Source organism: Onychomys torridus, chromosome 22 (genome assembly GCF_903995425.1).
Source record: "Onychomys torridus chromosome 22, mOncTor1.1, whole genome shotgun sequence".
NCBI lineage: Eukaryota > Metazoa > Chordata > Mammalia > Rodentia > Cricetidae > Onychomys > Onychomys torridus.
In genome coordinates, this window is record NC_050464.1 from 3,266,579 (window position 1) to 3,293,497 (window position 26,919).

At 46.0% G+C, this 26,919-nt stretch overlaps 1 protein-coding gene across 1 annotated transcript in view; it reads right to left on the reverse strand.

Moving 5' to 3' along the window:
* The window catches only part of Mtus2 (microtubule associated scaffold protein 2), a 360,063-nt gene that overhangs the window by 9,505 nt on the left and 323,639 nt on the right, over positions 1–26,919 (reverse strand). Inside the window, 3 exon segments of the mRNA XM_036172682.1 lie at positions 1,980–2,053; positions 6,404–6,509; positions 12,364–12,578. Coding sequence (XP_036028575.1) covers positions 1,980–2,053; positions 6,404–6,509; positions 12,364–12,578 — 395 coding nt within the window.

The following is a 26,919-nucleotide window of genomic DNA, read 5'->3' on the forward strand; positions in this document are numbered from 1 at the left end:
CCAACAGCCCCACTGCGCCGCAGCAGATGTGTGTGCTGAAGGGAGAAGGCATGCCTGTGGTACACCTGTGGCTCATTCGGCTCCTGTTCAGCTTCAGAGCAACTGTGGCTAGGGAGACCTTCTAACCCAACCTCAGCCACAGTGATGGCGATGGCACCAGAGCACAGTGGGTCTGAGCTGTTCATGACTAAAGAGCCCTTCTTCCCCTGCAGATCGCTCACTGAGGAGCCCACAAGTCCCCCCCACCCACACACTGTCTCCGTTTCTGCTGGATTAGAACACAGGGGCCAGGGGCTCTCATGAACTCTTCTGGCAAGAGACACGGCCTCAGCCAGTGATCAGAAGCTGGGACTTGCAAACAAGGTGATTCTGCCCAACAGCCCCACACGTGTGCCAGCCCACGGGGCTGCTTTCTTAGTTCACCATTTCACATTTCCCTGGGCACGTGCCTTCTCTCTTCTCTTTCTTCCAGTTAGTTACTTGCCCTTCATTTCTAAGAAACAAAAGTCCCCATAATGCCATTAAATGCACATGGGGACAATACAGCTGTCATTGGGAGTTTGTGCTCACATGAGCTAAGCAGTCTAAATGTCAGTACTGGGTTATACCACCACTGCCTGCACCTTCCAGAATGGCCTATAAAATGTCTGGTGCTATCCGCCTCCCACACCATACTTCTCAGGAGTTACCTAAGGAGTCTCTCTCTCTCTCTCTCTCTCTCTCTCTCTCTCTCTCTCTCTCTCTCTCCTTCCCTCCCTCCCTCCCTCCCTCCCTTTGTCTGTCTGTCTGTCTCTCTCCCTCTCTGGTTTTTGTTCTGGACTCACTTTGGAGACCAGGCTGGCCTGGAACTCAGAGAGATCCACCTGCCTCCGCCTACCTAGTGCTGGGATTAAAGGTGTGTGCCATCACTGCCCAGCAGGAAGTAGGAAGTATCTCTTGTAAGCCCCTTTCTCACCATTAAGAATCCAAACAACATAAACGTCTAAACCATCACTATCCGGGAAGGATCTGAAACATCCGAGCGACATCTTTCTGCCTTGTTCACTGTTCTAAACAGACCTGCAGGGATGGAACGACTCTGCAGCAGTCAAGACAGGATGGAATGACTTTCAACCCCTGCTGGCTACTTTGTATCACTGGAGCTGGGTGACCCAGCACAGGCCTCTCAGAAGCCAACAAATGGCGCACTAATAATAAATGTGGTGCTGCTGGAGCTCCTCACAGCAGCTGGTTTTCCTTCTTGGCTCTCACTACAAACCAGTCCAGCATTGCTCAGCCTCACTCCTTGCTTTCCTTCATCTGCTCATGTCTTTTTTCTTTCTTTTTTTTCTTTTTCTTTTTTTGCTCATGTCTTGAGAAAGCTACTGATATCCCCATTTCACAGGTCAATAACTGAGGTTGGCAGAGGGTGCATCATTATCCCGGGTCTAGAGCTAGTAAGAACTGACAGGGTGGAGATTTGAAACTTTAACTGCCCAAATGAGCAATTTAGTGGCACTAGGAAGTTGGCTTCAGTGGTTCTATCCCTGCAGGTCTGTTTAGAACAGTGAACAAGGCAGAAGGATGCTCCTCGGATGGTTCAGATCCTTCCCGGGCAGTGATGGTTTAGACGTTTACGTTGTTTGGGTTCTTAATGGTGAGAAAGAGGCTTACAAGAGATACTTCCTGCTGGGCAGTGGTGGCCCACACCTTATAGCTACACACCAATATCCAGCTCAGAGAGTTTCTGCTGGGTGGAGTTACAGAATTGTATGGCCGTCGGGTGCCAGAGCAGAAAGGACTCAGTGACGTGCTGGCCAAGCACTCTGCTACAGAGTTACACCCCAACCTCTAGCTTGTCTGCAGTGTTTTCTCTGTGACCCTGAAATCTTTCCTTGTGGGAAGGGCTCATTGTGACAGAGATGTCACCGAAGAAGCAGGTGTCAGATAAATGTGTGCATTGGAGAATGCCACTGTGGCTGTTCACCAGCGACACTAACCTGTAAGGACAGCCGCAGTTTTTCAAAGTTTTCTTCCAATTCCTTCTTCTCAAATTCATGGGTAGACATCAACTCTGAAAAGAAGAAATCAAATTGCTAAGTGAGCCTTTCTTTTGAAAAGCATAGATCAAAGCTGTTGGAACTGATGGGGACATGTGACAAATCATGGCTGGCCAGAGCAGATTCAAGGTTTCCTCTGCTCATTTAGAGTTGACTGTGGTGATCAGAATGTGATTTGTGAGAGAAGGAGAGAAGAAAGAGAGACGAGGGAGGCAAGAGAAGACGAGAGAAAGCACATCACACATGTACGACAGTGCACATGCACCCATCTCCTGCACGCTGCACAATCTTGGCCATATGAGAACCTTTGTCAACAGCGCCAGCTGAAAGTCCCACTTTGCTGTAGTGATGAAACAGCTGATTTCCTCCATTCCTGGGATTTACCCTCCTGACTTCAAAGCTTCCGTGTCGGGCTGAGGAAGGAGCTTTACAAGCAGGGCGCCACTGGAGGAGACATCTTGCCAACCACACTTGATGCCGAGTTCATGGTGTGGTTGAGGGATCAGTGCTGTGTCATCAAGGACATCTTGGTGGCCTCTGGGCCACACTTCATGGACTAGAGAGCCCCAGGATTTGCTTGAACAAAGACTAGTTATAAGTCACTTGGCCTGAAGGAAAGGTTGGCTGCTCTGTCTCAGGGGGTTGGGATAACTGTTCTGTATAAAGCCACATCCAACCAATAACTTAATAACTTATAGGTTATGCAGGTAAAGGTGATGCAGGTGATGTAGGTGTTAAGGAAATGCATTCTGTTCCCTCCAGATGGGAAGACCGCAATTTGTTTTTGTGGTATGGCTAGAAGGGTGATGGTCTTTTTTTTTTTTTTTTTTAATGTATACAGCATGTATGACTGCAGGCCAGAAGAGGGCGCCAGATCTCATTACAGATAGTTGTGAGCCACCATGTGGTGGCTGGGAATTGAACTCAGGACCTCTGGAAGAGCAGTCAGTGCTCTTAACTTCTGAGCCATCTCTCCAGCCCCAAGGTGATGGTCTTCTTAATCAGCCTAAATCCTGTTCTTGGAACGAGAGAGCTGTAATCAGGAAAATCCGGGTGGTTTCCATCAGCTAAGATCTTTAACTATGGTGATGAGGGCTGTTAAAAATCTAGTTTTCGCTGGGCAGTGGTGGCACATGCCTTTAATCCCAGCACTTGGGAGGCAGAGTCAGGCGGATCTCTGTGAGTTTGAGGCCAGCCTGGGCTACCAAGTGAGTTCCAGGAAAGGCACAAAGCTACACAGACAAACCCTGTCTCAAAAAACTAAAAAAAAAAAGAAGAAAAAAAAAAAGAATCTAGTTTTCATTCACAGCCAAAGTTTACATCTCTGGAAAAACTAAGTTTGAGTTAATTTCATTGACTTTATTTTTATATTTATTGTATTTTGTGTAGGAGTGTTTGCTCACATGTATGTATGTGTACCATGTGTGTGACTGGTGCCCAGGGAGGTCAAAAGAACAAGAGTTATAGATAGTTGTGAAGGATCATGTGTGTGCTGGGAACTGAACCCAGGTCCTCTGCAAAAACAACAAATGCTCTTACCCACTGAACCATCGCTTCAGCCCCTGGTTTCATTGACTTCATATGAACTGGCTTTCTGGTCTACCTGCCTCTGTGTATGATTAGTTTTCATGGTCACTGAGACCATCACCCTACTTATCACAATGAATTTTAAACTCCTATTATATAGATCCAGACTATCTCAAAATCAGATGTAACAATTCAAAGGCCTTGGATGTGGTATCTAAATCAAGACTTCAGTTGTCAGAAAAAAAAATCTACCAGACTTATTTGTGTGGAAATCGAGGGGGAAATAGGAGGGGGTATCCCATAATCTATGGAATCCATACATTCAAAGTCCCTTCCCTGGGGCTCTTTGTCTGTGGCTTGGGAATGGGCACTGTCAGAGATTGTTTACTATATAATATTGGCTTCCCACAATGCATTTCTTTATTTCAAAGTCATAAAACTCTGTCCTATCTGCTCTCTAAAGTGATTCTTTTCATTTCCTGCTGCAGATTGGAGTTTTGGAAAGCCTGACATTTTGGAGGTAGGAGCTACATGTCAATTTTCTTTTAAGGTCTCCAGGTCATTTCAGTGTGTGGCCGAGGGTTCGGATGTATAATCCAAGACGCCAGTTCTCGGGGCACTTTTCTCTCTTGTCTCCAGTTTGGGCATTTGGGAAAGGGGCTTGAGGGAGGAGACAGTGTGAGCATCGGATACTGCACAGTCACTTTGTTTCTAGAAAGACTATTTTTAAAACAATAAAATTCTGATGTAAATTCTCATATTAAAAATAGATTGAGTCATTGTTAAATCTTATTGCTTTTAATAAATACTTGAACAACCAACTGACTGGGAAAAATAAGTAAAGGGAAGGGAAATTTAAAAACAAAATTCATGCTAGGGTGGTGGTGCATGCCTTCTATCCCAGCACTTGGGAGACAGAGGCAGGTGGTTTTCTGAGTTGGAGGCTAGCCTGATCTACATAACAAGCTCCAGGACAGCTAGGGCAACTCAGAGAAATCCTGTCTCAATAAAAGAAAAGAAGAGGAGAGGAGAAGAGAGAAGAGGAGAGAAGAGAAGAAGAGAAAAGAAAATCAAACAAACAAAATTCACACCTGGGGAGATGCTTAAGGAAGATGCTCTTATAGAAGACCTGAGTTCAATTCCCAGCATCTACATCAGATGGCATATAACTGTAACTCCAGGATATCTGATGCCCTCTTCTGGACTCTGTGGGCACTGCAATGACATGCTCATATCCCCCACGCAGATATATCCACATACACATAAATAAAAAATAAAAATAACAAAAACAAAACAAAATTCACACATTGGTATAAATTATGTGAACGTATAAATAAAACTCTTCTGGCCTGGAGAGATGGCCCAAAGGCTAAGAGCACCTGCTACCTTTGCAGCCCCTGTGTGTTCCATTCCCAGCACCCACATCAGAGGGCTAGCAACTGCGTTTAACTCCAGCTGCAGGGTATCTGACGCCCTCTTCTGGCCTACACTCACACACACACACACACACACACACACACACACACACACACACACACACACAAATAAGTAAAAACTAACTTTGAAAAAAAAAACCACCTCATTTTCCACAAAGGGACATCTTAGTTGGACTCAGGAGCATTGTTAGAATGTGCAGAAACCCCTCACATTAGTCTGCTTTGTTACTGTAACAATATAGCTCATGAGGCAGCCTAACTTAATAAGGAAAAAGGGTTGTTGGGGCTCATATTTTAGGGGTTCAAAGGTAGGGTTCAGTGCCCACTCTGCCGGGGTGAAGATCGTGTGTACTACAGCTGGATTTTGAGTGACCCTCCAAGGTCCACCTGTGAAAGGGCCCATGGTGGTGGAACCATTGAGAAGTGGCATCTCATGGGAGGCCTGCCTACTCTGCCTCTCTCCTTGTTCTCGTTTGCCTGTTAAGGGCTCGGCTCTAGGACCTGTTCTTTCTCTAATGTACTGTCTGCCCGTGACCCACAACAACAGAGGCAACCAATCACAGCTCAGAAGGTCAGAAACAGTTTACAGATGATTTCGAGTATATTCTTACAGTTATGCAAGGTTGGCCAGCGCAGAGTAGCCGTGACAGAGCAGTCACACCACACGCAGGGAGTCAGAGAGACTGGTGTCCCCATCCCCTTTCAGGGCACATCCCCAATGACCTAAGGATTTCCCTCAACGGCTCCAACGCTCCTCATCTTGTCATAGTGGGGAGAAGCCTCCAACACACAAGCCCAGCGGGGACCACAAGCCACAACGAAACCACTGTGCAGAGATAATTCAGTTCCCAGATGGGAGCAGTAAGAATCTGGAGACTTAGATTTGCTCCATGCTGAGTGTGGACAAGGAGTAAGAACTCCAGAGATGCTGCCATGGTCTAAGAGCATCCCAAGGGCGCTTAGTCTAGTCAGGCTACATGCAGGACCCTGCCCCAGTTGTCTGTGCCTACTAGGAGGATGGCCCCTGATGCTGGCTCCACCTTGAGTTACCCAAGGAGATGTAAAGAAGTCTCATATCCTCATTGCACATGGAATTCAGGCTGGTAAGACTCTCAGGGGGATTTTAACGTTCCCTCAAGGTTTACCTAACTCCTTTGGAGGGAAAAATAGCTGCCTGGATTTGTACATTTTAGACATGGGCCTGGGGATAGAACCCAGGGCCTACTGCATGCTAGCCAGGCTTCCCCGCCCTGCCTGAAGCCTTGCTTTCTAGTTCTTCTTCTCGAAGGAATGACGCCAAGGCTGTGGTAGGAAGAAGAAAAGGACAGAGAAGAAGGAAAGGAGGGAGCCCTGTGCTGTCACAGAGGCACTCTGGCCTGCTGCACACGGGCTGCTAGATACCTTGAACTTTGTGGTCGTGGTCATCCTGCAGGATTGTGATGGCAACTGTGTGGTTATTTTCCATATCCAGCAGAGCAGCCTCGTGGCTGGCAGTGATGTCTTCCACCTGAAGGAAAGGCATGGTTACTGGTTATCCATAGAGCTCCGGTGGCTGTTGGGAATATCTTTGCTGCTTAGAAAACACAGGTGCAACTCAATAAGAAGAAAAAGTCAGTGATCCTGCCAAAGACAAGCTACTCCGCCTAGATGATTGGCACTCACTCACTAGTACCAAAGTGAAGTCAGGATTTGTAAGTAAGGTGACATTTTCTGGAGTCACTGACACAACTTGGCCCACTGTGGAAAGATACAAGTTCAATGCAGCCAGGTAGTGGCAGTGCACACCTTTAATCCCAGCACTCGGGAGGCAGAGGCAGGTGGATCTCTGTGAGTTCAAGGCCAGCCTGGTCTACAGAGCTAGTTCCAGGACAGCCAGGGCTACACAGAGAAACCCTGTCTCAAAAACAAAACAAGACAAAACAAAAAAAGCTCTAACAGGAAGGACTGTCTCAGCCCCCTCTGTAGAGTCCTGGACCACCCCATCACATGCTTTTTCCTTCACCCTGCAAGGAAGTGATGGGGCAGGAAAAACAGTCCTCCATGCCTCTTCTCAACGTTTCCCAGTGTCAGGTAAGCGGGAACTACTCTTTCCAAAGCTCTCAGTTAGAGCCTATCCTACTCTACCTTTATGAGGTAGGCGTGTCTATACCCATTTTGCAGATGAGGAAATCAAGGCTTAGGTTTAACATGTTTCACCCAAGAGCTAGTAAGTGGCAGGGATAAGCAGGGTCCCCCAGCCTGACCCAAGTGGTGCTGTTATCTCTCCAAGTACTACCAGTTCCTAGGTGAGGCCAGTAGGCTCACACATGTCCCCTTCACCAAGGTCCTAAGCGTAAGGGCTGGAATGGCTGAAGAACTTGTGAATCCCCACTGGTGGAATTTGTTGCTCCATCCCCAATAAAAATGTGAAAACCAAACCAAATAAACAACAACAAAGTAAATGCTGTAGGCAGTATAGTCATTGGGTAGAGGAATCAGAAAGTATGAAAATGAGGCTGGGTGTGTTGCTCATTGACAGAGTGGTGGCTTAGCATGTATGTGCAAGGCCCTGGGTTCAGTCACCAGCACTGAAAAAATAAAAATGAATACAAAAACATCCAGGGTGGGCTGCACACTTGTGATTAAACACCTGGAAATATACCTTCAAGTGTGTGTCCTACTGGAGAAACTGTTCACGATACCCTCTCCCCATGATGGCAAGCCTCTCCTAGACATAATACATGTGCAATGTTTATCCAAATTCTTTGTCAAAAATCTCTTACACTTCCACCACACACTGTAACAGTATATATGCATGCATGGGTACACACACACCCCTTCACATGCGAAACCAGTTCAACAACAACAGCAGAACCCAAAAGCCAACAAACCAAACAAACAAAAAACTTGAAGAAACCTGGAACAAAAATCTCTTTTTGTTCCATGTTGTCTTACAAATAATTCAGTAGTTTATTTCATGGCCTACAGTTGTGTCAAAAACTGACATTTTAAAACCACAAATCCAGATAAATGTGTCTAGGTCCTCAAGTTCTTTGGTGGCCCTGTTAAGGACACATTGCTTCTACCTCTGTGGAAACTTCATTTCTCTCGGCTAATTCACATAGCTTTTTCTGTTATAGAGGCCATGAGAGGCCACAAGAGGGCATTAGATCCACCAGACCTGAGCACGTGGTTGTGAGCTGCTCAACATAGGTGCTGGGAACTGAACCTGGGTCCTCTGGAAGAGCAGTCAGCGCTCTTAACCACTGCACATCTCTCCAGCCCCCAGAGTGTGTCTATTTAAAAGCTGTACCACTCAGATTTCTCCTGGATGTGATCCTACACCCGACAGAAACAACTCAGAGGAAGAGTTAGTTCACAATGTCAGTGGGTCCAGTCCACAAGTATGTGGCCTATGTGCTTGGACAGACTACCATGGCAGCAAGGGCTTGTGGGGAAGGAAGTTCCTCACCTCACAGTGGACAGGAAGCAGAGAGAAAGGGAGAGGCCTTCAAAGACATGCACCGTGGCCTACTTCCTCTAGCCAGGCCCCACCCACGAAAGTTCCTACCATTGCTCTTCCGTATGTATGTATGTATGTATGTATGTGTGTGTATGTATGTATGTGTGTGTATGTACGTATGTATGTATGTATGTATGTATGTGTGTATGTGTGTATGTGTGTGTGTGTGTGTGTATGTATGTATGTATGTATGTATGTATGTATGTATGTATGTATTTATACTATGTATATGGGTGTTTACCTGCATGAATGGCGGTGTACCATGTGCATGCAGTGCCTAGGGAGTCCAGAAGGGGGCATCAGATCCCCTGGAACTAGAATTACAGGCTGTAGAGAGCCACCATGTGAGTGCTGGGAACTGAACCCAGGTTCTCTGGAAGAACAGCCAGTGCTCTGAACCACTGAGCCATCTCTCCAGTCCCAAGTTACTTTATTTTTATTAGTGTGTGTCTGTGTGTGGGTATATGCAGAGGGCATCAGATCCCCTGGGGCTGGAGTTCCAAGTGTTGTGAGCTGCCTGATGTGGGTGCTGGGAAGGGAACTCTGGTCCCTCGACAAGAGCAGCTAGAGCTCTTAATCATCATTCCAGCCCCTTCCATCACTTTCCAAAACAGCTGCATCAGCTGCAACCAATCGTCTGATGCAGGAGGCACTGGGGAACATTTTACATTCCAAAAATAATGACAATCAGTGGATTCTCATTGGAATAATCTAATTGTGTGGGAAATTCTACCTCTCGTCTCCCTCTAAAACCTCTCTCTCTCTCTCTCTCTCTCTCTCTCTCTCTCTCTCTCTCTCTGTGTGTGTGTGTGTGTGTGTGTGTGTGTGTGTGAGAGAGAGAGAGAGAGAGAGAGAGAGAGAGAGAGAGAGAGAGGAGTTGTCATCTCTTAAAACAGGAAAATCACTGGCCAGAGCCAACAAGGAGCCCAGGCAACATCTCACTGCTAACATTGACTGGGCATTATTGATTAAAATGAACCGATCCTCAAACCATCTGTGGCTCTGTGCTATGAATCCACTCAGAGGAAGGGATGACGAGAACAGTATTTAACCACCCAGTCATTTATACAAGGCTCTAATGGAATGTTTCTCTAAAACCTTTCAGTCTGGAGGGAAAATGATAAATAATTGGCTGAAACAAAACAGGCTGGAGAGATGGCTCAGGTGCTAAGCGCACTTCCTGTTCTTGCAGAGGACTTTGGCTCACTGTCCAGCGCCCTCACCAGGCAGTTTACAACTGTCTGGAATGTCGCTTCTAGGGGACCAGAGAGCCCTCGTCTGGTCTCTGTGGGTATCTGCATGCACAATATACACTTAGGCACATACACATAAAAAATTAAATCTTTTAAAAAGGGAAAAAATCTTTCTTTTCTGCCCACTAAAAATGTCAGTTAACCCCTAGCACCATGTATTATCTATAGGCATGGGACTTGCGCAGTCTGGGAGAATGAAAAATCTGTCATTGGCTTTGGTAGGACTCTACTAGTCTCTTACATAAATTTCTCCGAGGAGTGTCAGAAAAGAAAGAGAGATGCAAAGACGAAGTTCCAGAAGAATCCATATGTCCTTCTGGTAAATTCGGCTCAACTGACAATCGGCCATTGTGTCTGCAGCCAAGGTGTGTGCTTTGGTGTGTTAGTGTACACCTTGGCCTGTTAGATGGCATGTCTGTGATTTAGTGCTGAGGGAACACTATCGTCAACACAGTGAGGATGATGTAAGGGCATGCTATGTCCCTTTCAGCCTCTGGGAGGTGCTTTTATGAATGAAATACTGACCTCCTAACTCCAACGAGCCACATGGAATTAAAGAAATGACCAATATATTCAGAAAGATATCAATGGGAGCCTGTGAGCTACCAGGTGAACAAATGCTTGCTTGCTCTTCAGTAACTTAGGGTTCATGTCTCTTTGTGATTTTAAAGAACACCCCCTTGGGTAGGAAGGGGTGCTGTCTCCTGTGGGGCATCCTCTCTCCTGCCAGCTATTCATCTCCGTGGCTTCTCTTCCTGGGGTACCAGTTCCAGGGGCTCACAGACATGAAGCAACCAGTAGGCATGCTCAGCCTGAGAGGACGTCAAAACGCTTTGAAGATATCTGCATGCATGTGGGCCTGTTTTCCCAAAGGAAACAACAGATGATTTAAAGTATTGTAAAGGACAAAATCAGAGGTTTGAAAGAGAACCGCTTCCCATAGGCTCACATACGTGAGTGCTTAGTCCCGGGTTCAAGGTAGCATTTGGGGAGGTTCAGGCGGTGGAGCCTTGCTGGAGGAAGTTTGTCACCGGGGTGGGGTGGGTTTTACAGTTTACGATTTGCATCATTTCCAGGTCACCCTCCGTTTCCTGTTTACAGTTGAGGAGGTGAGCTCTCAGCTTCCCGCTCCTGCCATCTTGCCTTCCCATCCCCGATTGACTCTTGCCCACTGGAGCTGTAAGCCAAAATAAGTTATGTCTTCCATAAGATGGCTTTTTGTCATGGCATTTCATCAGAGCAACAGGAAAATCAGTAATGCAGGAAGCTTCTGCTGCCTGAAGAGCTTCCTTATCTGGCTAGAACCTTGGAAAGAGCCCCGTAGACTACTGCTGTCTATCTTCGGCTGCCATCCACAGAGATGGGATGCTGGGCTCTTCCACGGAGGAGGCTGCCAGTTTGCCCACCAAACAGCCCTAGTTGTTTGGAGAAGCAGTCATTCCCTGTAGCAGGACTCTGTTCAGGGCTGGCTGCAGAGGCAATAAGGGAGAAAAGCTATCACCTCCGGCGAGCAAAAATGGAGTTGTGGGCTTTACATTCAGCCGCATGCCAGAGGCAATTAACTGGGGCCTTGGCAATTCACTTAGAGAAGATGTATTTTGAATGGAGCATCACGGGCTCTCATTTCCTCATTAAACTCAAACCAGATTAAGCTCCCATTTGCCCCCATCCCAGACACGCATCCTCATTAGAGGAGCCAGAGGGAGCCAGCCTGTGTTTACTCACCCCAACACCCTCCTCCTCCTCCAACAACCAGGAGCCCATCCCCCCACTTCACTCTGCCAATCTAGACACCGGCTGGAGCAGGTGGCAGGCTGTTGCAGAGGAGGTCCCAGGCTGACTGCATCTGGTTTCCAATGTGGCCTCCTCTTCAGCCTGAAGGGCGGGTGTCCACGGGAGCCACGTCTCCCTCCCCTGCAACACCTCTTCTCAGCACAAGGGCTCCTGTGAGGTCCAGGGGCCTCATTCTCCTGCAGGGCAGATGGAGCTGGCTGGGTGGGAGGTGAAGGAGACATAACACAAGGTGATAGGCCGAGTGGTCTCTGCCCTTTGAAACTCTTCATGGGCTACTGTTCCTGCCACTCACCTGCCACCCACAGGATGAGTTTTTAAAGAAAACGGAGGAGGGATTTGGTGAGAAGAATGAGCACTGAAGAGCAATGCACCCGTCAAAGAAGACCAGCGACTTCTGCTCACACTTCACGCAACAGAACTCTGGTGGCTTACTTAACCCTGGGACTCTGCTTCTTACCCGTAAAACGGGGGTAGGAATGGCTATCTGGTAGGGTGATGGAGTCAGTGTACATCAAATTGGAAACAGTGGCTGGTGCAGAACCAGATCTATGTACATGTCGCTTAGCACCTCTACCCACAAAGAAAACGCCAAGAACAGATGACCGATAAAGGACAAGTGTAAAACTGCAATTTTAGGGAAGTTCTCACCGAGAAGCTAACCTTAGACCTAGAAGAAGGAGAGGTGCCCTGGTATCTGCAGGGACAGCATTCTAGGCACAGGGTGTAGAGAGACCCAGAATGAAGCTGGAGAGTGAACTTGACCCCAGGTCCTCTTCTCCCATCACTGGCGCTGAGCTGCCCAGCCAACTCACCTGCTCCTGGTGCTGGCAGCGCATGCGCAGCAGCTGGTCCTGGTGCTCCGCCTGCAGGCGCGCGCTCTCGGCCTCGAACTGCTGTTGCAGCCGCTCCTGCAGCTCCTGCACCTCGGCCTGCTGCTGCCAGCCCAGCCTCCTCAGCTCCTCCTCGAACCGTCTCTCCAGCGCCTCCTTCTCCTTCTGCAGCTTCGCACACTTGGCGGTGTTGAAGGCTGCAGGGAGCACGGAGCTCTTTAGCACAGTGGGGAGCAGATGCTGAGCTGACCCACCCTTAGCCCACCTGAGGCTTTCAACAATAAAACTGAAACAGGAACCACTGAACCAGGAGCCTGACCCAGCAGTCGAGTGCTTGGCTCGGCATGCACGAGGCCTGAGTTCCACTCCCAGCACCAGAAACTGAGAAAAGACGTAAACAAATAAAAAATACGCCATAGCCGGCTGGTGGTGGCACATCCTTTTAATCCTAGCACCCTGGAGGCAGAGGCAGGGGATCTCTGAGAGTTTGAGGTCAGCCTGGTCTACATAGCAAGCTCCAGGTCAACCAGGGCTACACAGTGAGACTCTATCTCAAAAATAAATAGAGAAATAAATCACGAACACCTCAAAATCAAGTTTAGCACAATATATTATCACAAAAGACTCTCTTCCCTTGAACCATTTGAGAATAAGATGCTGATTGGCTGTCCCATTATCCCCCAATTCCCTAGTGTGTATGCCCTACTTACCCACAAGGTCAGCACACTCTGGAGATCCCTGACACAATGGTGCCACCCAGTGCTCAGAACTGTTGAAATGTACCCAGTCCAAGCTCAACGTTTTCCCACTGATACAGCTTGCGCCCCTTTATTGTTAGACATTTGTCTCCAAGACTTGCTGGTACAGATAATATAACAAATATGTCCACCCATGTGCCAGGTCACTTTTCATTAGGATGAGCTCTTGGGAGTGGAAGCTACAAGGCTGTAAAGACTATGGGTGTCCTCATCCAGGGGCTGACGCTTTAAATTCCAGTTAGCTAGTAAAAAACCTGTGACCACTAGGGGGTGGTATAGCACTTGAAAAGTACCCTCAGCACACACTGCTCTGAACTTACTTTCCCCCCCAAATTCTTCTTTTTGGTGAAAATGTTAAGAGGAGAAATAAAAGGAGCGACTGAAAATGAAGTCTGAGGTGTTCACAGAGGGAGGATAAGTCAGAGAGCCACCAGCCGGCCTGTGGTGTTTGTAGACAACGCTACTCCAGGCGCGCGGCGGCTGCATCCAAGCCGCGCAGAGTAAACAGGAGCAGGCATCCGCGTCCTTGCCGCGCCTCGACAGGGACTGCTGCTCCCAACAGCCTACCCCTCCTGCGGAGAACAGGAAGTGGAGCTAACTGGTCCAAGGTCAAGGCAAGGTGCACAGCCGAGCCAGGAGCGTGGACAGCCTCCCCGACGCGTCAGCGTTATAATGTCTCCGAGGTGAGACCATGCATTGGCATACCTTCCTTCAACCTCGACGTCTGGAATTCTGACCCTTTACCTGCCTGTTTCCTTATGGGTGGGCTCAGATAGGCAGGGCAGCTTTGGAAGGATACTGAGCCAGGGTTGGAGTAAAGTGGCAGAGTAGGTGCTTAGTGTGAGCAATGTGTGGGGGTCATTGAATTTAGGGAACACCTGTTGAGTGCCAGGCACAGTTCTAGGCACAGTGGCAGGAAGGCAGGCTAGCACAGAAGGAGCAGAGGCTTGTATGAGGAATGTCCCCTTAGTCTCAGACATTTGATCATTTGGTTCCTGTTGATGGCATTTGGGGTGGTTTAGGAGGTGCAGCCTTGCTGTAGTATGTCACTGTGGGCATAAGCTTAAAAGAAAGAGGAAGAGCGTCATGAGAAGGGAGTTCAGGTAGACAGAGATGCAAGTCAGTCCTGAGGTGGACATTAATTCATCTATGAACCCAGTGACGATTTATGTGTATAGTGCTTGGCCATCGCTGGACTCCCCACTTCCACCCGAACATGCAAAGGCCCTAGGACAGGCACAGTTCTGGTCTAACTAAGGAACAGAAAGGCTACGATGGAGCACCAACATCTTCAGAGGAGAGCGGTCAAGTTCTAGAGGCAGGCAGAGGCACATCACACAGGACCTGTGGCTACACTATGGCTTTAGGGTTATGTTCTCGAGACAGCTTCATGCTCCCAGAGTCTCAAAGATGGGGGAAAGGAATAGTGATTTTCATTCCTGATAGCTGCATGGAAAATGGTTTATGAGACAACAAGAAGAAGAGTTCTGGTGATGTCTGGAGTCCAGACACTGAGCTTAACAGGGTCAGGTGCCTGGGATGAGGGAGGAAGCATGGGCAGGGGTGCACCGGGGAGGTGAAGGGGTACAGAGATGTGGGCTAGGCAGGAGTCCAGAAAGAGCCAGTGGTTGATCTGAGCAAGGAGATATGGTAGCACTCTTCAGGGAGATGACAACATTGAAAGAGTCCAGCTCGGGTCACTTACAAGCCTTTGCGGAACTGATAAATCTGTTATTGTGCATTTAGAGACCTGCTGTGGCCCACTAGCCTCAGAAAAAGCCTCTCTGGCTTTCAGGGTGTAGATATGGCCAATCAGTATGGGAAAAAAACAAAAAACAAAAAACAAAACAAAACAAAACAAAAAACCAAAACGAGGCCTGCGGGGTTCTGACAAGTCCCATGCCACCTTGTTGATGAGTGTCTTTATCCTAGGCTCACACAAAATGGTCTCTTATAGGAGTAAAAAATCTTCAAAGCATGAGGCCTTGGGACAGACTGGAGTTAGCAAACCTCCTCCAAACAACATTGTGTAAAGACACAAAAGATGTGTCCATGATAGAGTGGAGAGCACTCCCTCGCTCCCAGGAGTCTTTGCAGTACCTGCCGATCTCTGATCTCTGTAGACAGCAGATGAGGAGCAGTAGAGCCACGAAAGAGCAGAAGGGCAGTGGTCAGAGGCAGTGAGAGCTGACAAAGGTGGGGGTGGGGGTGAGGGGGAGGGGGAGGGTGGTGATGGGGGCGGGGCAGGAAGCCTAGCCCAGCTAGATGGGACCAACAGTAGCTGCTGGGTTTCCCATGTCATCTGGCCTCTGAGCTTAGTATCAAAGGAGGACGGTGGTTGCCTTGCACACTTGGACCTTGCTGTGGCTGGAATCTGAATCGCCTCCCATGGGCTCAGGGTTTGCCTGGTAGTCTCTGGTGATGTTGTTTTGGGAAGCCCTAGAGTCTTTAGGAGGTGGCAGAGGCTGGTCACCAGATGTCTTTGAAGGTGACCTCTGACCCCCACTTCCTGTCCTACTCTCTGCCTCCTCTGAAAGTGTACAGTTCTGCCCCACTTCCTGTTGGCTCTCTTTGTAGTTTGTGGTTGAAGACGTGATCTCTCAGCTCCCCGCTCCAGCTACCATGCCTCTCCACCATAATGGACTCTTACCCCAGAATCTTAGTTGACTCTGGATTCCACTTCTGTGACCTGCCTCTCAGAAACACCCTATGGAGCAGTAACAACCCTGTTATTCTTGTACTTCAGAAGAAGAGATCTGGTAAAGATCAGACATAAAAATAAAAATCTCAGTTGATTTAAAGTCTCTCGATAGTCATAAATGCTCTGTGTTATTTAATGTGTTCTTTAAGATGAACAAGTGGGTGAAAGATGGTGACTGGTCCCATGTGGGACAGTAACTGCAGTGTGTCCAGGTTACATATCAGAGGAAGCAGAGGGCTGCAGGCATGATTTATGGGCAAAGGAGGAAAGAGGGACCTGACTAAACACGGTTTAAAGCTTTTGAAAAGAGAAACTATTCTGTCCAGATGAGAACGGGTAACACATCACACATAAACAGGGAATGGCCTTCTACAGATGTCTCTGCACAGAGTCTGCTCCTTTGTTTTATCCGTTTAATTTGGGTAACCAGACTTTCAAAGGCATCTTTATGGCATCAACTTACACAACTCACTATGGACATAACCACCTTGGGCTGTCTGTGGCCGGACTCTGAAAGGGCAGCTAATGGCCCCCTGTGGCCAAAGCAGTTCCTTATTTACTGCTGGGGAATAATCCTTCTGTACTGCTAAAATTTGATCACTTGAATTGGTTTAATAAAACACTGACTGGCCAGTAATCAGGTGGGAATTATAGGTGGGACAACCAAACTAAGGATGCTGGGATGAAGAAGGGTGGAGTCAGAGGAGTCACCAGAAGATGTGGAGGGAACGAGACATGCTGGAAGACAGGTAAAGCCATGAGACACGAGGCAGCACATAGATGAATAGAAATGGGTTAATTTAAGTTGTAAGTGCTAGTTAGTAATACACCTGAGCTAGCAGCTGAGTATTTATTACTTATTATTAATATTAAGTCTCTGTGTGGTTACTTGGGAATGGCTTGCAGGACAGAAACTTCAGCCTACAAATGGTGCTCAAACAAATTATTTGGCAAGAACTTCCACATAAAACCCAAGAAAGCTTTTAAAAAGGTTCTAAAGTGGAATCAAATGTGCCTTCCTAGTCTCGTGTCTCATATGGGCTGCAGTACAGGGCGGCATCTTCCTGCTAATGCCTGCCCACTTGTGCCACCAGCGTGAGCTGAGCCAATGAGCTGCGTGGCAGGTTTGGGGCTTTGCTCAGGCAGACAGAAAAGTTGCAGTTGCTCAGTAAGGACAGAGTCAGATGAAAAGAATCTCTAAATAAACCATAGTGTCTCTGAAAATGTATGTATTCTTAGAAGAGAGAAGAGAAAGGGTATACAAAAATAATAGGGTAAAGTCCTTAAAGAGGGAGTGAAGTAATTAATATAAAAGAAAAAAGTGACATAAAGATGAAAAATGCACAGAGAGTTTGAATCCTGTATGTTATTGTGTTGTCTTCGAATTTTTTGGACTCTAGGACATGGTGAATTGTGAGGGATGCTAGATTAAACCAACCTATATATTTTGAAAACGTCTTGACTTCAAAATTTAAGTCAAAAGGTGTGTTACTTTGGGAAGAGGTTATGTTTTTATTTCCACAGGAAATGAGAGGCTGTGGATTCACTCTTGGTTAAAGAAAATCAGGTTTGATTGAGGAAGACCTGAAAATTGTGACTACAAACATAAAGAAATAAACCTAGAAAAACTACAAAACACATAATGTATATTTTACCTGCTCAAACATAGAACAGAAAACCATCTTTGGCTGATTTGTCTACAATGCACAGTCTATACTTGTATTAATACAGATATGAATGTTACCTTTAAATTTTTAAGTATTTTCAGAGCAAGGAAATCAGACACCAATGAAAATAGATGGCTCAGGTGATCCAGCATCCAGAACAGCTTCAAGGCTGCTCACTGAGATGATCCAGCATCACAGAATACTTTAGCCAAGACCTAACAATTATCCTGATTTTCTCCAGGTTCTTCCAAACATTACCAGTGCCCCCCAACAACAGGAAGTCGTCTAGAGAATGATGCCCACAGTCTCAAAAGATGGGTTGTGTATATTTATTATTATTTAAGGGGGTTGGTTACAAGTTGTTATGGGTAATGGTCAGGGGAAAAAAAGCTAAACAAAGGAGATTAGATTCAGGGGTCTCTTTCTGAAAAGAAAAGGGGGAACAGAAATTATAGGACGAAAGGGTAGGTTATTGAATCTACTTTAATAAAAAACAACTACTAATCTCAAAATATTTTACATTGGTATGGCTTTTGGTCTATCTATCTATCTATCTATCTATCTATCTATCTATCTATCTATCGGTTTTTCAAGACAGGGTTTCTCTATGTAGCTTTGCATCTTTCCTGGATCTCACTCTGTATACCAGGCTGGCCTCGAACTCATTGAGATCCACCTGCCTCTACCTCCCAAGTGTTGGGATTAAAGGCGTGCGCCACCACTGCCCAGCGGCTTTTGGTTTATTAATATAAATTTAAAGTTGTTTTTGCTATACTAAATGTATATTTCTACTCTTGTTTGGGGTATTGTGTTTATGTAACTCATTTAAAAATGTAATGTATAATTAAGAAATACAGGCTAGTAGTTAGTCATCTATAATAGTCAAACTTACATAGTCATGTTAGGTATGTTTTCAAGATCATACACAGGATATATTCAGATAGGTAGATGGTTTTCAAACATTTCAAAGACCCACAGAATATGGCATTTAATATATTTAATAACCTAAGGTTTTTTATGACAGTGAGACATTTCTGCTTCTGGCAGCACCAATCTACTTCAGAGAAGATGATGAGGCATCAAAGAAACTCCATATGGAGTTTGTTTTCTTTATGGCAAAGCTAGTCATTTGGGCAAAGAAACTGCCCTTTCCTCAACTGCTGACAATATACTGTCCAAACTGGACCAAAAGGATGCAAAAGAAAGCAACTGCTAAACTTTGCCAAGACAAGGTAGTATAGTTCTTCAAAATTCTCTGCTTCTCAGAAAAGTCTGTCAGATATCATAGACCTACAGGCCAAAGATGGATGCCCCAACATTACAGAAGAACTTAGGGTGAATGTCCAGGCAGCCAGATGTCCCTGTTGTTAGGTAACACTTCATCCTTCTGGGGTCTTTGATGGAATTAAAGACTAATTAATTAGATTTAAAGTTTTCCTTAGCTTTGATAAAAGGTAAATTAGGTATAAAACTTTAAACTCACAAAGATAAGATGAATAATAGAATATTTTCTCTACATTTGCAAAATACAAATAGACTGGATATTGTAACTGTAATTCTTACTTGATAACTGTTTTTTTTTAATATAATTTTACTATGTTAAAGTTAAAGCCTTCCTTTTTAATTAGACAAAAGGGGGAAATGCTGTTGAATAATTCTTTTGTATACTGTAAAGATTTGTCACTCGAATTGGTTTAATAAAAGGCTGACTAGCCTGTAACCAGGCAGGAAGTATAGGTGGGACAACCAAACTGAGGACTATGGGAAGAAGAAGGGTGGAGTCAGAGAGTCGCCAGCCAGACACAGAGGGAATAGACCATGTGCAAAATGACTTAACAATCTATGAGCCATGTGGTAGAACTTAGATAAGAAATAGGGTTAATTTTCAATTGTAAGAGCTAGTTGGTAATAAGCCTGAGCTATGGGCCAAGCATTTATAATTAGTATTAAGCCTCAGTGTGTTTATTTTGAAGCTATAGATGGGTCAGGAAAACTCCACCAACAATTTACTGCTTTGTTTTTTCCCTGTGTACAGTGGCATCAAAGGGTGAACCTTTTCATTTGACCTCAAAGATCTGACCCATAAGTGACCCAGGTTATATCTATCTCCATAGTGAACACACCTTTTAGAAAGAGCTTTCAAAAAGGACTGAAAACTTTAAAAACTGGTGAACATTCTCATGGGCCTCTTTCAACAGGGAGAACGGACCCCACTGAGTTCTAGAAAATATCCCTGGATCCAACCATTTTCAAAGCCTCACAGTTTACAGAGGCCCCATTCCACAACACATCACCAATTTAGTCTTCTACCCCTTGGCTCTGGTGGCCCCATTCCCGATTTGTACTAGTTGGGCGAGGAGGTCAAGTGGCTGCTAGCAAGTGAACTAGTGTGTGTTGAAGGTAACAGGTTCAGTGTATGTCACGGGGCTTGGGAGACTCCTCTCTGATAAGAGGATTGCTCAGACATATGACATGTGTGTGTGTGTGTGTGTGTGCGTGTGTGTGTGCGTGTGCGTGTGCGTGTGTGTGTGTGTGTGTGTTTACTGTCTTTAGTTTCAAATGGAATAAAGGGTTAACATTTTAAAATCTTCAAAACCTAATTTCACCCGAGAGACGTAAATTTCCCCATCAACTCAGCACAGTGTCCCTATTTCTTCAAACATATCAAGGGACAAAGCAAGCCACATAGAACTGTTTCTACTGACTAATGTTAGACACACGCACACAACAAGCAAGGTATTCGGGTAATTGATAGTACCCTGGTGTGCATGTGTGCAGGTATATATAATTGATTCCATATGGACATGTGATTTAATACATTATTATTATTGATTCTTAACTTTACTTTTTTTTCTAATCATGAATATGTGTGTGTATATGTGAGTATGTCAGATCCCCCTTGAGCTGGAGTTACAGCTGGTTGTGAGGCACCATATGGGTGCTGGGGATCTTCAAGAGCAGTGTGCATTCTAACAGCTGAGTCATCTCTCCAGCCCTGAGTGTGTGTATTGTTTAAAAACCAACAGTCCAACCAGTGCTCCCATTCACCATCCTAACAGAAACATCCATTCAATGCCCTGTCTGGACCCTGGCTGGGCTGCCAGTTCCCCTCACTGAGAACACCACAGCACTGACTGTAACAAAAGCAGGATACTCCTTCCTACAGAGTGCCGGGTGAGCTGCCTGAGATAGGAGGTTTCTCCTCTTGGGCAGTCTGAGGCAAAGGTGTGTGAGAGTCACCTCTCCCTCAGGATGCTGGAACGCTCTCACCTCCAGCTGGTGATTGTCCCGGCCAATGGAGTCACGTCCACACTGCAAGGGTAGAGCTCACTGAACAGAACGGACCCACCCCATTTCATCATTATAGGGCTTTCTCTAGGAGCCCCACCTTCCTGCCAACATGCAAATGGCTCTAACTTCCAGTCACCATGACAGACAGGGTGGACACTGAGAAGTAAGAGTCTCCTGTCAAATGAAGGACTCGGCCAGGGTTTAATTGTGTGCTGTTTTTCTTGTTTTGTTTTCCCAATTTGACACAAGCTGGAGTCATCGGGGAAGAGGGAGCCTCATCTGAAGAACTGCCCCCATCAAATTGGTGGGTGGGAAAGTCTTTGTGGCATTTTCTTGATTCGTGATTGATATGAGAGGATTCAGCCTGCTGTGGCACTGTAGGTGGTGCCACCCCTGGGCAGGTGGGCCTGGGCTGTATGAAAAAGCAAACTGAGTGAGCCAGTAAGGACCATTCAGATCCTTCCTCCAGGTTCCTACTTGAGTTCCTGCCCTGACATTCCTAAACAATAGACTGTGATCAGGACGTGTAAGCCAAATAAACCCTCTCCTCCCCAATTGTTTTAGGTCAGTCTTTAATCACATCAATAGAAAAGTAGCTTGGATAAATGGATTAAGGTCCCTGAAGCATCCAGCATGGAGTCTGGCTGGATCAAAGCCTCCCTCACCGGTGTCACTAATGGTTTGGTACAAGGTACTGCTAAGGAGCTTTAGAGTGTGAGGCTACGAGGAATGTGTCTTAGTCAGTGTTCTGTGGCTGTGAAGAGACACCATGACCATAACAACTCTTAGAAAGGAAAACATTGAATTGGGGTGGCTTTCAGTTTTGAAGGTTCAGTCCATTATCATCATGGCAGAAAGCATGGTGGTGGGCAGGCAGACATGGTGCTGGAGAAGGAGCTGGGAGTCCTACATCCTGATCCACAGGCAGCAGAAGGAGACTATATCCCACACTGGGCCTAGCTTGAGCATATGAGACCTCAAAGTCTGCTTCCATTGTAGAACACTGCCTCCAACAAGGCCACACCTACTCCAACAAGGCCACACCTACTCCAACAAGGCCACACCTACTCCAACAAGGCCACACCTCCTAACAGTGCTATGCCCTATGGGCCAAGCATTCAAACACATGAGAGTCTATGGGGGCCATTCTGATTCAAACCACCACAAATGGTAACTAAGGAGAAAAGCAAAATCACATGGAGCCAGGTGATGAGTCATAATGAATCCTTTCATGCAATCCTGAACAGGGCCAGAGTAACAGCATGTAAAAATTGTGACTGTAGGCTCTACGATCACTAGGTGACACCTTCAGATAGAGCATTTCCTCATGGTAGCACCGGACAAGGCAGCTAGCCTTGGGTCCTGTTGTTGGCAGACTTTTCCCATGTTGGGGATTAACCCCTCCAAGTCTCATTCCTTCATCCGAAAAATGGATTTACACCAGACTACACTCCTAGGCTAGTGTAAGGCTTACCCAGGAAAACTCAGTCATGACTTGACACCATGCTGGTCTCCATAGATCGCACAATGACTAGGAGCTGGAATAATCCCCATTGATGACACCATGGCAAACAAGTGTTGAATGTTCACTCTCTGCTGGGCACTTCACTGACTACTTTGGGGAATGTGGTCACTGAGCTCACGGCTCTGGGAAGCAGGCATGACTCTGAGTTCATGCTCTTGTTTTCCAGATGCACCTGAGAGGATTGTTATGAGCTGCATGTGAAGTGACCCCCCCCCCCACCGCCCACCTCCACCAAGGCTTTTGGATACTAAAGCCTTGGATGCTGTGGATGGGCTTTGTGGAAGTGGCTAGGTCCCAAGGGCTCTGGCCTCACCCATAGATTCCTCCTTTGATGCATTCATACTACGTTGGCATTCCTGGGAGAGACTGTGAATGCAGGCTGTGGGACTAGCTAGAGGCCCCTCTTTGCTTTCTCTGTCCTGGCTGCTTGTGTCACTATGGTATTTTTGCACACCACCACGTGCCCCATAGCTATGGAGCCAGCCAATCATGGACTGAAGTCTCTGAGATCATGAGTAAGCTTGCCTCTTATGCCATCTTCTTGATATCTTGTATGTGAAGAAGGCTGACCACACAATCAACACAGATCAGTGTGCATCTCAAATGCTTACTTGTTATTGCTGCATTGTTCTATCCTAAGCCTGGGGTTTTTACAACTTCAGCCCAAGTTAGACCTTCAAGTGGGCGGGTAAGGGGTTAAAACAGATCAGCTGCTCCCACGTTCAAAAGGTTTGTGGTTGGTGTCTGATTAAGTAGATGAGAAGCAAGACCTAAGAGTCTACATTTCTAGCAATTTCCATGTGCTGCTGCTGGGTGGGCCAGAACATTCTGACATTCACTGTGGAGTCTATGGCTCTACCACTCTGGACTTGTCTAATCTCATAAGCTAAGCAGGGCTGTGCCTGCTTAGTGCTTGGGTGGGAGACTTATTGTTTGTTATAGCAAGACGCTAAAATAACTGCTCAATGGACCTTGTGAAGTGCAGGCATTAGTTAATTAGGTTCGTGGATTAGCTGGGGTGGACCGTGAGATTCTTTATCTCAGAGAGGCCTTTGGGTGAGGCTGCTATTGCTCACTCAGCTGGAAGACCCAGAGAATTCTTCCTCCTATGGCATGCTTCAGGAAGGATGCTTAAACAGAAGAAACTGGTTGGGTCCCGCCATGGTTGGGAAATGGTCTATGTGTGTCTCCCACTCTCATGACTTAGAAGCTTGTTCCCAAGTTTGGCAATGTCAAGATGGTGAAGCTTTTCCAAGTGGGATCATAATTACACCACTAGCTAAAATTTCCAATCACTGCCAGGCCAAAAAAAAAAAAAAAAAAAAAAAAAAATCCAGGTTAGAAGCTCCCTCAGCACATAGTATGATGGCAGCGCCCCCTGCAGCCTCTCTGCCCATGTGCACCTCCCCTTTTAAGAACCGGAGCTCTCTGCTCAGCTCCTGCTTCCCCAGTACCTGCCCCACCCTTTCTAACCACTGCATCACCCTGAACTCTGACACCTGCTTCTTCAGCCCAGTGAGATGGCCATTGTCCACAGTACCCATGAGTGGCCACATCTGAAGAACGGCCCTCAGCAGAGAGCTGAGAGCAAGGTGAGACTCACTGTGCATCTTTTCTGTCAGATCCTTGGAGACAGCTGCCTCCTATGTCCTATCTATTTCATAACTGTGTACCACAGGCTTCGCAGGAGCAGTTACTGTATCACAGCTGGAAGTTTGGAAGGCAGTCTCTGGGCGGTCTGTGAAAGCATCCAGGTGACTTTAACATGCTTACACCTTGTCCCCACAGGGTTCCTGGCTAAGCACTGAGGGCCTAGAAAGAAAGAGGCATGCAGATGGCTGCCTGAAGACATCTCAGCATGGTGCCATTTGTGTTTACAAGGCATAATTCATCTAGTCCCTGCTCAGCCTCTGGAGATTGGTTCTGCTTTCCAGGTAGACCTGGAGATGTTTTTCTTATCACAAGTTAATAAACTGGCCATTTGAATTTTTTTTTTTAATCAGGCTCCAGCCAATATAGTTAAAGCATTTCCCTGGAAGCTAGAGACATTCTTGATATACTAAAAAGCAAATTTTAAAAATCTAAAGCACAGTGAATTTGCTATTCAATGCTCACATTTATCTCTCAGCCTGGTCTCTCAGGATGGTGCTGGAACCATTATTCTGATTGGCTATGCTCTGGCCACTGTCGTCAGCAGAAGCCTTTAAAAATATATTGTTACCATATTTTAATTATGTGCATATATGTGTCTGTGTGTAGGTATATGCATGTGAGTGCAGTTGCCTAAGGGGGCCAGAAGAGGACATCAGATCTTCTGAAGCTGGGGTTACAGGTGGTTGTGAGCCACCCAATGTGGGAGCTAGGAACTGAACTCAGGTCCTGTGCAAGAGCAGAGTGTGCTCTTAACCACTGAGCCACCCCTCCAGCCCCAGCAGGGGTCTTTTAAAGAGACTTGAAGATCTTTCTTTCTTTCCTTCCTTTCTCCCTCCCTCCCTCCCTTCCTCCTCCTCTTCCTCCTCCTCCTCCTCCTCCTCCTCCTCCTCCTCCTTCTTCTTCTTCTTCTTTCTCTCTCTCTCTCTCTCTCTCTCTCTCTCTCTCTCTCTCTCTCTTTCATACTGGGGTGACCACAGTAATTCTGTTATACAAGTGCTCTATGACTAAGCCACATCCACAGTCCAAGGAGTTCTGGGGCTTTAGCTAGATTATTGAAGACGTTAGTTAAGTCTTCATAGTTACTTGTGATGCAAAAATTGGTCTAGCTATCATTGTCTTCAATAGAAATAATTTCTCCCAAAGCACATATCTGGCTGAAAAAATAATTTTCATTTAAAAGGGTGACCTGAATGTAGAGGCGTGCACTGTAATTTCTATTATTTTGTGCTAACTCTGCCACACTATACAAGTAAAGTAAACAATGGTACTTTTGAACATATAAATGTGGTCCTGGTGGATGAATGAGAAAAATCACAAGGGCATTAGATATGACAAGAAAAACACCGGCATTAGAGAAATGCCTAGAGAAAAACATCCATGTCTTAGATCTAGCCTTGCCTTTCATGCATGTAATTGAATGGTTATGATGAGCACACACACATTCATCCTATCCTCTTGCTTAAGGTTACCTATGGACAAAACACAAGTGTCTTCACTATTTTTCTCACTTGGCAACACAGAGGTTAAGTCAATGACATCATTAATGCCACCTTTGTAAAAGGTCAAGTGTACGGAAAAACTGTTTGTCAGGGACTCCTCAACTTCCTTGAGGCTCAGCTGTTTACCTGGCTTACATATTCTTCAAAACTCTAAGACCCCTACTGCCTCACTTCCTTGGATCTTAGTCACTGCTGCCTTTGGTATTAATAGAGATGGTTCCAGACCCCCACACACCCCCCCACACCCCCCCACGCCACAGCGATACCCAAATTCAAAGATGTTCAAGTCCCTTATACGGATTGGTGGAGTATGAGCATAGAACCTGTGTACTTTATGTTGTACTACATTGTTTAGGGCATCATGACAAGGAAAAAACTACATGTTCAGAACAGAAGAAAACTGTATATACTACTTTTGATCTGCACTGGTTGAACCTGTGGATGTGAAACCCATGAATACAGAGAGACACCTGAACTTGCTCACATCTGACTCTGTCACATAAGCAGGCATTTCTGGTGTCAGAGCTGTTGATATGCTCATATTTTGCTGTTCATGCTATAGCAAAGTGTTTGTCCCTTGCATTCAATTAAGTTTACAAATTAGAATACAACAGTGAGCAGTCCATGTTCATTGTGCTCAGCCCTGAGCCAGAGGCTTCTGATGCACAGAAGAATATTTGATGCACAGTAAGAATATTTGTGTGTATGAGAGACTCGTGGCAGGAAGAGACTGTATACACAGAATTTATATGCGACTGCAATTTACAATGTATATATATTGTAAAATGTCTCTTAGCATATCATAGGATATATATATATATGTATATATATATATATATATATACATATATATATATTCTCCTTGCTTTTTATTAAAGTCCCTTAAGTACCTAGACCTTCCAACATGACAGCAGCCTGGTGTGGCCATGGAGGAGAGGGATGACAAGTCTTTATTATTATTATTTTTTTTTACCATATTTAGGTGGTCATGGCATCATCTACCTTACCCATAGCCTACGGCTGTCATCAGGTTCAAATGAATGTGGAAAGCTTTTGTAAACTGTATACTGTGGTTTATATACTAAATCCATGACAGCATCTGGCTGCACAATGTGAGAGGGTGTCCGTTCCCAAGGGGGTTTAGGGGCAGTTCTTGTTACCTGAGTAACAGTCAATTCAAGTTCATTAAGGTTTAAATTTGTGTGTGGATGTGGTGCTGAGGACTGAACCAGGTGTGGTGGTTTGAAGGAGAATGGTTCTTAGAGGCTTGTGCTTGGTCCCCAACCTGTTAGTGGAACTGTTTGGGAAGCATTAGGAGGTGCGGCCTTGTTGGAGTAAGTGCGTCACTAGGGATGGGCTTTGGGTTTTCAAAAGCCTGTCCTCTCCTCCTCTCCCCTTCTCTCCTCTCCACCTGCTGCCTGAGGATCAGCACGCAAAGCTCTCA